This window comes from Fundulus heteroclitus, chromosome 2 (genome assembly GCF_011125445.2).
Source record: "Fundulus heteroclitus isolate FHET01 chromosome 2, MU-UCD_Fhet_4.1, whole genome shotgun sequence".
Classification (NCBI taxonomy): Eukaryota; Metazoa; Chordata; class Actinopteri; order Cyprinodontiformes; family Fundulidae; genus Fundulus; species Fundulus heteroclitus.
This window is the reverse complement of record NC_046362.1, coordinates 18007363-18022241: the sequence shown is the minus strand read 5'-3', so window position 1 is coordinate 18022241 and position 14879 is coordinate 18007363. Positions and strand designations below refer to the sequence as shown.

Below are 14879 nucleotides of genomic sequence, written 5' to 3'. Positions count from 1 at the left end.
CGTTGTAATGCACCAGGGAAACATTTCCTCCGTGGATACTTCAAACCCCATTCTTCAATTTATTTTATACTTATTTATTTGTTTAATTTGTGATTTTTTTTTTGTGTGTGTGATTATTTTTAAATTATAGATAGCTAGATAGATGATAGATAGATATCAAACTATAAATATGTACTTTAAATTATGCACACTTTCCTTTGGTTTGATTTAATTCATTTTAGATTTAAAGAATTAGAATTTTATTTAAATTGGCTATTCGTACCCCCTTTTAAGCCACTTCAAAAGCAAACTCGTATAATTTTAGGTTTTATGTAACGTCATATAATTTCGACGTTTTGTGATTTATAGTTTCTCTAGGCGCTCAAGCACTCTTGAATCGCTGGTGGCGCTAAGCAGCAGCTTAGCTCTTTTATTCTTTGGGGTTATAGGTTAAAAATGGATAATTTGTGCATCATGCATCATTGGGTATCATTATCTGTGGTAGTTATGTGAAGAATTTGGCTGTTCTTCAAGACATTATCCAGTTTTTGCAAATGCAATGTTTAATTTTTGCACAATTGTTGTCTCTTCAACAGCATGTATGATAATATCTTCCGTGTTGCGTACATATCAGTTGTAATTAACCAGAGATGGAATTAGTCTCAATATCATAGGCTGCATACGATGCATTTCTATTGCTGGCATAGCATTAGTATTGATTTTACTATGAAATGGGTGTTTCCCATGGGTATTTTTGTTTGCCTATGAACATTTCATTTTGTTCTTCAGCTTCTATTTCAAAGAAAAATTAGGTTGAAAGCCAAAATCAAACAGCAGAAATTTTGTACTCTAGCTCTAAATTTGTCTTGAGATTTAAAGATTTTAAGTTACTTCTACTTTTTTTGTACTAAATAAAGTGTTCTTTTGTATTTATTGTTTTATTTTAGTGAAACTATCATGTTCCTGCATCAGATATTTTACCAGGGTCTGAAGGCCAGAATAGCGAGCTGGCCAACATTAGTGCTGGGTAAGAAGCGTCTGTTTTACATTCATCATTTAATGTTAAATTCATGGAGAAACTCGTTGCGAGGGCTCTGCACTGAATGGAGAATGACTGAACGTTATCATGTCTTCTGGACCACCTCTAAAGTTTATTACCTTCTTTGCTCTGGTACTGATATTTCCACAGCTGACCTCTTCGACATTCTTTTGCCCATGCTGAACATCTACCAAGAGTTCGTGAGGAACCACCAGTACAGCCTGCAGATCCTGGCTCACTGTAAACAAAACCGGGATTTTGACAAGCTGCTGAAGCAGTATGAGGCCAAACCCGACTGTGAAGAACGAACTCTGGAGACTTTCCTCACTTACCCAATGTTCCAGGTGAGTTTCTTTCTCTCATGAATAATCTTTTTTCAGTATCCAGATACCAACCAGGCTTTGTTACCAGCGTTTTGCTTTAACCTGAGCCAAATGCTCCTTACAATTTGTAAGGATGTCCTTTCTGAATGAGACAGTTTTTCAAGTACAGTTTGTCCATGTTGCATTTCAGTAAAACATTAGGTTATGAGGTACCGATTTTGTGAAGCCGGTCATGGCATCATGGTATGAAGGTGCCTGTGTAATGCAAGCGTATTGATGTTAGTTCACAAATACCTAACGTCCAATCTCTTAAAAGCTTGGAAGGTGAGGCAGGAAAAAATGGGATTTGTCCTTTTTCTTGAAAGCAGGTACGCTGCAAATTATCTGGATTTGTGAGGCTATAGCCAGTCACCTGTCGGGCCTTTTTAAAACGACCGTTCCATATAAATATCGTTTCTGAGAACAACTTCTCAGATGGCTCCGTGTTAGCGCTAGTACTGCAAATTACAGTATCGTGTTGTTTAGGGGGCAGACTTGACGGCGAGGCAGTGGTTAGTACTAGTAGGCATACTAGGGTTTGAATCCTAGCTTGGACTTTTTCTTCATGGAGTTTGCATGTTCTCCATGTGCATGTGTGGGGTCTCTCCGGGTACTCCTCCCACGGTCCCGAAACATTGACCGACCGGTCTTTTTGCTGAAAAACTCCAAGGTCCAAATGTTAAGACTTCTTCAATTGAGTTTGTTGGCTGAAATAAATGTGCTGTTAAGAGATTTCTAAATACAGTCTTTTACATATTTTCAGATACATAAAGAATATTTTGCTGATTAAAATCCATATTAGAAATGCAGTATACATTTATATGATGATGCAGTGGGTTGTTGGTTTTGCTCTTGTTACTAAATTTTACTTGGTAAATTTTAAATTCAGCATTTTTTTTTTTTAACTACGCCGCTGTTTCGTCGTACAACTACGTCAAGTATGACTCCTGCTGTACCTCTCCAGATTCCAAGATACATTCTGACACTCCATGAGCTTCTGGCCCACACACCTCACGAACACATAGAGAGAAACAGCCTGGACTATGCCAAATCTAAGCTGGAGGAGCTTTCAAGGTATTAACACGACCAAAACTCTGAACTTAGCATTGCATCGCTTCTGATCTTGAAGGTTATAGGTCCTGCTAAATCTGAGTGACGAAATTTCCTCTGCGGCAGAATAATGCACGATGAGGTGAGCGAGACGGAGAACATCAGGAAGAACCTGGCGATAGAGCGCATGATCATAGAGGGCTGCGAAGTCCTCCTTGACACCAGCCAGACGTTCGTGAGACAAGGTATCGTCCACCTCCATCACAACGTAAGGGGGATTCTGGTCCCTCCACACTTCCAGACTGATGGCCTGAGCTCTCAGGGTGCAAAGGGAATCGCTTGATGCTCTTTGGGGAAGTGCGTGCATTGCTCACAGGGAATGTCTGTAATTTCCAAATGTAATTAGACTGTTCTAAGGCGAACTGATGATGAATCGGGAACTCTAAATGTCAGATGTCCCCAACAGGCCTTGTTGGGTGAGGAGAGGGCAAAAGGGGGTGGAAGCTGAGTTAATCCTTATCTTATGGACTGCACGTGTTTATTACAAATTTTCCCTTCATTTAAATGAATCCTTGCCTCGCTTTAATGTTTATATACTTGAAACTAAAAATTTTGATTCAGCGCATAGCAATACAGAAAATGTTTTTTTTTTTTAACTGTCTGCATACATAAACGTTTGCAAAGATTTTCTTAGTACTTGGCAGAATTAGCTTTTAAACTGACTCAGTCTTTTGTATAAGCTTCACCTCATAGTGTGCTTCAATATGTAGACACGAAGCTCTTTCCCCATGATATTCCATATTCTGCGATGTGCATTTGCCATTCGGCACAACACCCACACAACATGGTGCTGCCACCCCCTGACTTCACAGCTGGGAAGGTGATTCTTTTCCTTTCAAATGTAACATTGTGGCCAGAAACTTCTGTTTTATTTTTATCACATGTTCTCCACAAATTAAGGTTTTGTCCCTGGGTGCACTTGTGAACTCCAATCTGATTTTTTTTTTTTGCTTTTCGGTGTGATGGCTTCTTCCTTTCTGACTGGGTTTTCAGCCCGTGACAGAATAAGAGTTTCAGCGTAGATAGCGACGCTCTCTTGCAGACTGCAGCCAGCACCTTCAAAAGGTCATTTTAGGGTTGTACTAAAAGGCACCAAAAATAGTTTCTACTCTAGGACACAGAACACATTTCCTATCTAAAAGGACTGATTGCCGGATGTTCCCATGAAATGTATTCTTAAGTGGAATAAACTTATGTAGCACTTTTTCCATCATGATGACCGCTTTTGAAGCACTTTTACACCATGGCCACTTTCACCCAAGCACAGCAAGACGCTCTAATGCACAAAGTATTAGGCAACTTGAGGTTAAGTGACCTTCCCTGGGGCACATTGACATGTTAACAGATAAGGACTAGACAACTAGTCTTACCAGTGAGCCACCAGCACCCCCGCATATAATAGTTTGAATAGATTTATGTATGAACACCTTTGGGCATCAAGAATTTTTACCAAAGGATGAACCAGACTCGCGGGGGTCTCTTTCTAAAGTCTTGTTTGATTTATTTAGATTTCTCTTCATAATGTCACAATAGGTGCTGAGGGGTTGCCTAAGAATACATATTACCTTTTTTGCAGAATTTAATTCACAACATTTCATAAATCAGAACTTTACAAAGCAATGAAATAATTTGAGGCGCATGCTATCGATTGATCTTTGTGTGTAAAGATATGATTTTTTAATTATTTAAAAAAGATGTCACTCGTTATTTTGGAATCCACTAAACGGAGATAATTTGTTGATCCTAACTGATGTAAAACAGAAAAAACGTTATCATCTAATGTCAAATGATAAGAAAAATATGTTTTTGTGTGTTTTTTTTACAGAGTAAAAATGTAAATGTCTGGTTTCTATTTTAAATCTTTATCCCCTTTTCGATTTGTGAACTGTTTAAATGCGTTTCATATGCAGGGTCATTAATCCAGGTACCAATGAGCGAGAAGGGCAAGATCACCCGTGGGCGACTGGGTTCTCTGTCTCTAAAGAAGGAGGGGGAGAGGCAGTGCTTTCTCTTCTCCAAACATTTGATCATCTGCACCAGGGGTTCTGGAGGAAAGCTTCATCTCACGAAGGTGGGCCTGAGCTGCAAACCTAGCTAGGATTCTAACTTCTCCACATTTCTAACATGTACTTCTGCACCGCTAATGTCAAAGCTAAAAATGAGGTCTACATGTATCAGCACACACATACATAGTGGCTCTAAACAGTATTTACAACAATGAATGTTATGCCATACAGTCTTATAAAAAGAAATTAGGATACCCCAAGTTATTTGGACACATGGATATTTAGTGTTTGAGAATTTCAAGTATCTTTCTTTAATCTTCACACACAACAAGGAGGAAAGCAAAACAAATAACATTTTTAAATGCTTTGTAAGATGAAAATAAAATGTGTATTTTGTTTCTGATGAGGAACAAATTAGGCTCCCAATATTTCTTACAACTTAATCACACATGATTCGATCGAAAGAGACGTCTGACAATTTCAAAAAGAGGATTGTAGCAGTTTACGACTCAGATAAGGGATTCGTGATTTATAGAGGAAGAATTTGAGATCAGCTGTTCTACCGTATGGGAAGCGGTACAGAAGTGAAGCGCATTCGAATAAACTGCCACCATGCCCTGGTCTGCTCATCCACAAAGTTCAACAGGAAAGTTTAAAAAAAAAAAAAAAAAAAGAAAAAAAAAAATCTTGATGTAGTTTTGCAATGTACAGTTGACAATCATGGCATACTGACCGACTCCTACCAAAGAACGATGAAAGATGACCTTTAATCAAAAGGTATTTTAACAGTGCATTAGGCTACACACATTAACTCAAATGGGTTATTGCATATTTAGCTGTATTTTTTTTCCTTTCTCCTTCTAACACACTTATTTGTTTTTCAGCTAAATCGTACAGAACAGATGACACGGATGATGAAGGTGGCAATTGTTTTGAAATTATTTATTGTGGTCTTAGTTTATTGCATCAACAGAACCAGCCCATTTAACAGGGCCGCGTAAACTTTTAGATTCACTGTACGCGAGTGTCTGTGTAGTTGTTGTTATAGTTGGAAATTTAAATCATCTGATTTGTGCTTGAGAGTCATGATCTTTAAGAATTTGATGAAAACCATTGTCTTTTTTATTAATACTTTAAATAACAGTCATTCATTCTCAAATTCAAACTGTAGATTTTGGTGCACACATGCAATATTTATCTGCATCACAATAAGATAATAGTGTGTGTGTGTGTGTGTGTGTGTGTGGGGGGGGGTTCATAATGTCCCATGCATTTTTTCAATAATGGTTATGTTAGCATCAATTCTAAAATTAATAGCATTCTTGCATGGATTGCTAATGATCATTGTTACACATAGGAGCATCATGTTGAGTGAAAAGAAGCCGGTGTGAAAAAGTAAATCTATTTTAATTTTTTTTTACGTGCTATTTTTAGAACGGAGTGGTCTCGCTTATAGACTGCACTCTGATGGAGGAGCCTGAGGGGACAGATGACGAGTGTAAGTGTTTAATTCACGTTCCAGCTTGCAGCAATATGCATTATCTGCGCCATGTTTGAGGAGTTGTGAAACGTCTGATTGCCATAGTGCATAGCGAAGTAATAACGTTACATGGTTACACAATGGAAGAGTTGAAATTCTGATCAAGTTGGCAGCACAACCAAGATGCACTCTTAAATCCAAATGTAATTAAAGAGGATGATAATTATAGCAACATTTTCCATATCTGCTGGAAATTTTCAGATGTTTACTTCTTTCTTCGCACCATCTTTTTGTTTGCAAAAATTTGGTCTTTCCTGCAGTTTAGTGCCATTTTGCGCGACGATTATAGAACAGCACTGAAAATATTCTGTATAGCTTTCAACAAGCTATTATTGTTCAGTATTTATTAGTTGGGAGCAGAGGTGATGGCTCACCCATGTGTATTAGGACATTCCCTTTTAAAACAGGATTTTACTAACATTCCACAATAAAATGACAAATTGATTTGAAATTGACATTTAAAGTCCTCCATCTTATAGATGATGAGCACGCTTAGAGCGGCTAGCTGAACAGCAGTCTCCTTGCATTAACTCTGTTTTTTAAAAAGCTTCCAACCTCTCCTAATCCAGCATTTTCTATCACACATAGTGGTTGCTGTATTCCATCTAGCCTTCCTGTGTTCTGCTGAAACTCTTGCTCTCTCTCTCTCTCTGCCATTTTTGCAGCCTTAATGAAATGCAGACTTTTCTTGACATCATTGACAATACAGTTTCCTTTGGACTAGCTTCTTACCTGCCTGTGCTTGCTAGTTAATTTGAAACACCCCAGGGTTGTTTAAATATGTAACATTTAGGTGTATTCCATCAGTAACAGCTTCCACAGTAAAGAGTGTTGTCAGTGTGACCTGGTAGTGCTGAGTCTGGTGCATTTACTGAGCAGCTGGTCACCTTTTTTAGGCTTGCACTACAAAATCGGAATTAAAAATAAGTCAGATTTTCTTGAACTTAATGTATTTGTCCTTGATTTGAGCAGGTAAATAAGATGATCTGCCAAATGGAATGAGTATTTTGACCCCTAAAATAAGATAATTAGATATACTGCACTTGAAATAAGATGATGGAGATGAGTTGTTCCTATCTTATTCCATTGGCAAATCATCCTATTTGCCTGCTCAAATCAAGGACAAATACACTCATTCTAAGATAATCTGACTTATTTTTAGTTTTGTTTTTGCAGTGTGAGATCCGTTGGTTAACAGCTAATTTCTCAGTCCATGTCTCATCTTTGAGAAAAACAAATAAAATATGTTTTATCAGCTTTACTAGAGAGATTTGTGTTGTGAATTCACTACAGCGCCCTGTAATGTAATGTATTTACACTGCACATTAGAGAAAATGACATCTAGTCTTTGTGCTCTCAACTCAAAGCTAAATCGGACAAGAGCGGCCAGGACATGGAGCACCTGGATTTCAAGATTGTTGTGGAGCCAAAGGACAGCCAGTCATTCACGATCATCCTGGTGGCCTCCTCCAGGCAGGAGAAGTCTGCGTGGACCAGTGACATCAGCCAGGCACGTCAACACGCATAACAATCTCCGGCAGTGAGCCACGAAGCCGAGCGTGTCGGCTGAAAGCATTCATACAACTCGCCAACATTTCCTCTGTCTCATCTGCTTACTTCACCGCCCCTGTCCCGCAGTGCATAGACAACATCCGCTGCAATGGGCTGATGATGAACGCTTTTGAAGATAACTCCAAAGTCACAGTGCCACAGATGATAAAGTGAGATATATATATTTGTTTGCATTCGGTCCTGTGCATCTTGCCCGCTCTGAGCCGTTTCACTTCTGATGTTTGGGTGCCACTCCTCTGCGAACAGGTCGGATTCGAGTCTGTACTGCGACGACGTGGACATCCGATTCAGCAAGATGATGAACTCCTGCAAGGTGCTGCAGATTCGCTATGCCAGCGTCGAACGCTTGCTGGAAAGACTGACGGATCTCCGTTTCCTCTCGATCGACTTCCTGAACACTTTCCTGCACTCCTACCGCGTGTTCACCACCGCTGATGTGGTGCTGGATAAACTCATCACTATCTACAAGAAGCCCATCAGTGCCATCCCCGCCCAGTGAGTCGTGAGGCCTATTTGAACATATTTTGATGTTTTACTGTTGTCAACAAGGCTTCTAATCCAAAACCAAACCAAACTTTGTGTCTGACACACCTGCAGCTCTCTCCCCATGGATAATTTGAAGTCAAATGCCTGATTGACGGCAAATTGTGTGCCCCCTTAAACGTGTCTTGGGTTTTTGCTTTTTAGTCACATACAAACATTTCAAATCATCAAAGAAATTTTTATATCAGACAACGATAACCTAACAAAATACCAAATGCAGTTTGGTAATGATTTCATTAAATAGGAGGAAAAAAAAGCAATCCAAACCGTCCTCGCCCCATCCGAAAAAGCAATTATGTTCCAAGACCCAGTAACTGATTAGACTGCTATTGTCGGTAACAAGTACAGTCAAGCATTTGAGATAACTGGAAATGTGTCTTTCCTGTCCTTCAATAATGAAGTGTGGTTAGATCTTTTGGAAAGCTGGATCAGTTTCTCCAGCCATGCCAAGGCCTGAACACTGCTAGCTCCAAAGAATGAAGAAATCTCTTAAGTTGAATCTGTCCCACAACTTGAAGTAGGTAAAAAGCAACACATCATTTTCAGAACAATAGATGCAAAACAAAGTGACTGGTCTAGAGACAGGGTTACAAAGACATTTATAAGGTTTTAGGAATCCAACAAACCACTCGGTTAGGGTTAGCCAGCCGACCAAAATCCCTCCAAAAGTAAACTGGCCACTCTCAAAAGAACAAGAACATCATCTGAAGGACTGCAGGCGTTACTTGTCTCAGTTAAGGTCACTGTTAACAATACTGGACAATAAGACAGAGACTCAGCAAAAACGGCATCAGTGGACGCATTGCATGGCCAAAACCACTGCTGACAAAAAAAAGAACGCAAAGGCCAAAATGGATCTTTATGATCCTCAAGACTTTTGAGGAAGTATTGTATGAACGGATGAGAGAAAAGATTTGAAAGATGTGAATTTTGGTAAATCTGGTGTAAAGCTCACACATCAGTTAAAAGAGGGAAACCGTCCCAATACTGAAACATGGTGGTGGTGTTGTGGTGATCTGGAGCTGCTTTGATGTCAAAATGGGGACCTAGAAGACTTACCATAATCAGTAGAATTATGAATTGTGCTTTCTGGTAGAAAATCTGATGTCACAACCTCATGTACAGTTGGGGATTGCAGCAGGTAGCCTACCACCGGATGGGGAGAAATAAAAAAAAATAAAAAAAATTGGTTTTAGAGTGGTATAGTAAAAGAACGGGAATCCAAATTAAGTGCTCTGGCATGACTTTGTTTTCCATTAATGCCTGAAACCATTTGTTGTAGCTGAATCAAAACAATCCCGCAAAGGACAGAGGGCCAAAAGTCTTGTGTTGCTATTTGAAAGACTGACTGCTGGTTATCACAAAATTCATTTAATCATCTGAAGCATTAAAGAGTGACACAGAAAAAAGCATAAACAGAACAAATCTGTAAGGAGCCAGATACTTTTTCACAGCAAAGATATTTGTTTGAGCAGCTAGTGAGGACTCAGAGAAGCATCCAGTAAGGGCAGTGCTCCATATGTCCAGTATGTCTGTGTGTACTTTTGTATTTTATATGACCTTTGGGGCAGTAACTCGGCCCAATTCCCTGTTTTTGACTGGGAGTGCCTAAACTCTGAGCTGTCGCTCTATGGCAACCATCTTTAATGCTGCAGGACCCCACCCTTCCCTTTCCTTCCCTCTCTCCGTGTTTTTTAAAGATATCTGTAGCGTGAAATATAGACAGAAGTGTTGCATTGTGGGCTAACTCCCAGCACTGCATGCCTAGAGGGAGGACCCAGCTGTGGGGTTCAGATCAGACGGAGCTCCCCGCGTCCACGCCCTGCAGTATGCTTTCCCATGGCGCTTGTAATGTCACTGTGAGACACCTACACTTGGCTGCTTGTGTCAGCAGTGGCCATGCGCACTATCACTTGCTGCGCTATTTATGGGAACCCGTGAGGTCGGCAGGAGGGTGGCAGGGAGTGGGAGAGGTTTACTGAAATGCTGCAGTCTGTATCCTGCTCTAAAATGTTGAGAGTTGGTCGCAAATACAGTTCTGATTGCTGGGTTTACTCGTTTGGCACGAAATATGTCAAGTACAGGTCATAAGTTTACATGCACTCAACAATAGAAGAATCTGATATTGATTTTGGTGTTTTTTTATGATTCATGTGAACTGTTTGTTTTTAGGTGTTGGAATGATAATACACCAAAGAACTTTGCATCTTTTTAAAAAACAAGAATTTCATAAGTTTGAATTAAGTTTGACTTTTCATCTATCCATGCAGGGTCAGAATTATACATACATAGTGAAATATATACATAAAACACCCTTTATATTTGGTTTACTGCATGTAAATGTTTAAATGTTTACTGCATGTCACTGCATGTTTTTTACTGACATCATCAAGCTTCTGGCATTCATCTTATTGGATATTTTACCAACTGGTGTTGCAGAAACGGTGACGTTCGCTTAAATTGATCGGTTTCTGGATTTTTAGCATAGTCCAAGTTTAACGGTCTGACCTAAACTGGACCTGAACTGGAAAGTGCTGGAATCTCAGTATCAAATTGAAACACGTTTCACATCACCTCTGACTGAGCATGTGACCAAAAAGGAAGTCCCTTTTTTTCAAACAAACCCATTAAAGCAGTGGTCTCAAACTGCAAGAGCCGGTGTCCCGCAACTTTTCCATGCATCTCTGTTTCAACACGCCTGACTTTAAACACCAGCTCCTTAGCAGAGCTCTGCAAAGCTTGACTGCCTGCTAGTGAGGCAGTTTAGTAATTTGATTTTGGTGAGTAGAGCAAAGGACACATTTAAAAGTTATAGGATACAAACCCTTGCAGATCTGAGTTTGAGACCTTTGCCTTAAAGCATGTCTCAAATGGACAGCTCCCCACAAAGACAAGTCAGACATCTTTGGGAGGTTTATGGTCAGTCAGACAGCAGCGTCAGACTTGGCTAAAGTGCCAAGAAGTATCTTTAGAAAAGGGTGAAGGTGAGACTTTTGGACTTAAAGAACACTACTCCTATCAAAGATGGTGGTAGCAGCATCATGCTGGAAGGATATTTTGCTACCAGTCGTATAGCTACATACCATACAGCAGAAGGGATAATAAAGGAGGACCACATCCTAATTCCTCATCTTTATCTCATACCAGAAGCTAGATGGTTAAAATGTGGATACAGTTGAATGTACTGACAGGAAAATGAGCCCAAACACACATACAACTTGGATTTGGTATAATTAAAGCTGCTGAAGATAAGCTTGTGGATATCCCTGACATAATAAACAGCACTGAAACTTAGTGGGACTGTCTTAAAAACCCTGTCAGTTCCAATAAACTAACTATTTTAAATCAACTAATAATCATAAACGCACATCTTTCACTTTAACCAGGTCTTCAGCACAAGACTGTGATCATGGCATTAGACTCTGCTAATATAGTCTTTTATTACATACATTGGTCCTGGAAGTTTCAGGACATGCTATGTTTGTGCTTATGTGCTTATGAATACAGGTTTATTGATGCTAAATAAAGTGAAGATAATTTTCTGCTGGTATACAACTATAGTAAGCTCTTGAAAGGAATAAATTTTATCTGATTCTTCTCAGAAGTAAATTTCTGGAGTCTAAAATATTTACACCTCTTTAACAAGCCAGGAATATCATAGGTTTGTTTTGGAAACCTGTTGATGAGTGGCTGAGGTGTGCCTTACCCAGGTACATTCATCCTAACATCACTTGTAGTGCATTTAAGCTTGTATGTATAATTTGGATCCTGTATATATTTTGAGAAAAATCACTCTAAAGAGAAACTTTAAAGCACTACACACTTATTGTTCCAATATTTTATTGTACAATAACACAAGCATCATCCCACCCCGATAAAAGAGGGGCTCTATTAAAAATGGCATTCACAGAGATAATGTGTGTATGTAAACTTCTGACCGACACCATTAGGTATTGTTTGTCCAATTAAGCTCTTACGTGCAAAAAGGCTATCATATCAACATGTTTCTTCATGCTAACATCAATGCAGGTCCCTGGAGTTATTCTTTGCCAGCAGTCAGAACAACAAACTCCTCTATGGAGAGCCTCCGAGCTCTCCCAGAGCCAGCAGGAAGTTTTCCTCCCCACCTCCTCTTGCCATCGCCAAAAACTCATCCCCCAACCGCCGACGCAAGCTCTCTCTCAACATCCCCATCATCACTGGGGGCAAAGCTCTTGACCTGGCTGCCCTCAGCTGCTCCTCAAATGGCTATGCAAGCATGTATTCCACCATGTCGCCATTCAGCAAGACCACCCTGGACATCAACAAGCTTTACGTGTCCAGCCCGATCACAAGCAAGATCCCCGATGAGGGAGAAGACAAGAAAGACAAGGTTGAAGACGCAGCCGTGTGCAAACAAGGTTGGTTGGCTCTGGGCAATCCTAGTAAAAAAAAATGCTTCTTTTTGCTGTAATCATAATGTATTTAGTGAGCAAACCCTTGTTTTATGCTCAGATCTTTCTGTACGAGAAGAGAGCGACAATGATCAGAACCAGAGCGACGACGGGGACCCGGAAGCGTCTCCCACCAAGTCGCCGAGCACTCCAAAAAACGTCAAATGCAAAAACTCCTCAGGTACATCGTGTCCGAAACCAGAAGTGTGACATAATCGCACATCGGGAGCACGATAGACTTGCATCGAGGTTGCACACTCTCTTTGTAGTGCCATAATAAGCCCCCTAAACCCTCAGAATTGAGGGTTTAGGGGGCAAACTATCCTGCAAACTATCAATGTTTTTTGGGTCGCAGTTATGTTTTTGTTTCTTCAGATGCTACAATAATCACTTTGAAGGCTTAAAAAAAAAACCTCTCCCTTCATCAAGGCCTGAAATGTCCCGTGTGTTATTGGTAGAAAATAGCCTGCAAATCCCAATGTGTTGATGGTCATGAGTATGAGAGGAGAAACCAAAGCTTGGCTACACTAAGTGTTAAGAAAAACTTGTGTCATAGCAACTACATCAAAAGCGTGCTTTCCCTGCCACCCCCGGTAATGAGCCTGTTTTGTTGGCACCAGGATTATTTTCGCCTTCTAAATCTATTGCCAAAAAAGAAGGGGGGAAAAAAATTATGCATACCAGATTTTCAACAGCAAAGCTTGGAAAACCGCATGTGAATCTAGTGAAAGTGTTCAGCAGGGCGACAGATTTTGCGTCTGCGTGTCTGAGCCCGTGATTCGAACGTGGCAGAGAGCAGAGGATCTGTTGATTTCACTGTTATGCTGATATTTGCCGGCTATATTTAGCAGCAACCATCTTAAATATCAAAGCCTCTTGAAGAGGAAAGTCTGGAGGGAAACTGTTCTGTCGGTCTTTAGTGCTCCCTAGTGGAGGCTTGAGCGAGGGAAACCAGGTTGCTCTGCAGTCTGAATAAATTCAAGTTATTTTTAGTCAAACGCAGTTACATAACAGTTTTTCTTTAAAAGTGATTTATTTTTGACTATTTAAAAAGGCGTCTTCGTTTGTTTTATTTATTTATTTATATATTTTGCAGAGTTTTCTCTGTTTTCCTACAACAATGGCATGGTGATGTCCTCGTGTCGAGAGCTCGACAACAACCGCAGTGCTCTGTCTGCTGCCTCGGCCTTTGCCATTGCCACCGCTGGAGCCAACGAGGGAACGCCTACCAAGGAGAAATATCGGCGGATGTCCCTCGCCAGCACAGGTATGCAATCCTTTTGGCTCAGGCTACAGACTGTAAAAATATATTGCAGACTGAGGACACTTAGGCCCTTTTTGCTTTCCATCCATCCCTGATCACTTTTTAACCGGTGAGTTCACTACAAATATGCCAGTTTGAATGCGCTCTCCACTGTTTTTGTCTCACATTCACATCAAATTACGAAAGAAAAATGGCAGCACTTTAAATAAAGCAGGAAATGTTCAACTTAATATTTTCTTTTAGTGTCTAGAGCAAATTTGTGACACTCATATGCTCAGATTTTTTTTTACAAGGTTATAAATAACGGTGAAACGGATCTGAAAAGATCCTCCATGAATTGTTCATTGTTCTTAAATGTTTGATTTAGGTCGTTATTTTCTTCTGCTGCTGACACGGTTTTAGATCTGTTTCCCGTCAATGCTGGTGTTAAGTTGAAGACAAAAGTGCAAAAAAATAAAAACCTAAAACTCTTACTTAGTTTATATTAGTTTGTAATTGAAGTATCACAGCTAAATTGATGCAATCCAGATAGTGGTCAGACATCTTTTGCATATTAATGTGTAGAAAAGTTCAGTTTTTTGATTTTGTTAAATTAATTTAAATAATCACGATAAATTAGCAACTCTTTAATGGCCATCAGTTGATAAGATAAAAAAGCAATAACAATGCAGCACAAATCAACTCATCTATAAAGAAACTTCCTAATATAATCAATGAATTAAATCATGCTTTGATGTGTCGCAATCTCAGTTTTATGTTTAACATTTCGAAATGATAGATGATGTCTTCTCATCGGTCCGCTGCAGACAGTTCTAAGGCTGGCACATTTGAACTTTTAAAGCTTTTTTTTTTCCGGTAATTTGGTTTTGATCTCTAGTTGTATTGGTGAGCACAGGAAGCTGGAATGAGGTCACATTGTAATGTTTATGTAAGAACTGGGTACAAGCGTTCCAGTACTCATAATAGGTTAGTGGTACAAACAGGGGAAAAAAGGCAGAAAGCCGAACTTTTTAGGTGACTTGGAAATGTCA

At 39.7% G+C, this 14879-nt stretch overlaps 1 protein-coding gene across 1 annotated transcript in view; it reads left to right on the top strand.

Annotated features, from left to right (window-relative positions):
• Positions 1-14879, top strand: part of rasgrf1 (Ras protein specific guanine nucleotide releasing factor 1) — a 39797-nt gene that overhangs the window by 13196 nt on the left and 11722 nt on the right. Inside the window, exons 6-18 of the mRNA XM_036149904.1 lie at positions 927-1006; positions 1169-1362; positions 2345-2454; positions 2557-2675; positions 4401-4561; positions 5381-5416; positions 5931-5994; positions 7404-7546; positions 7675-7757; positions 7855-8103; positions 12181-12551; positions 12646-12765; positions 13681-13851. Of these exons, the coding sequence (XP_036005797.1) occupies positions 927-1006; positions 1169-1362; positions 2345-2454; positions 2557-2675; positions 4401-4561; positions 5381-5416; positions 5931-5994; positions 7404-7546; positions 7675-7757; positions 7855-8103; positions 12181-12551; positions 12646-12765; positions 13681-13851 (1901 nt within the window). The remainder of the gene's footprint in view (positions 1-926; positions 1007-1168; positions 1363-2344; positions 2455-2556; positions 2676-4400; positions 4562-5380; positions 5417-5930; positions 5995-7403; positions 7547-7674; positions 7758-7854; positions 8104-12180; positions 12552-12645; positions 12766-13680; positions 13852-14879) is intronic.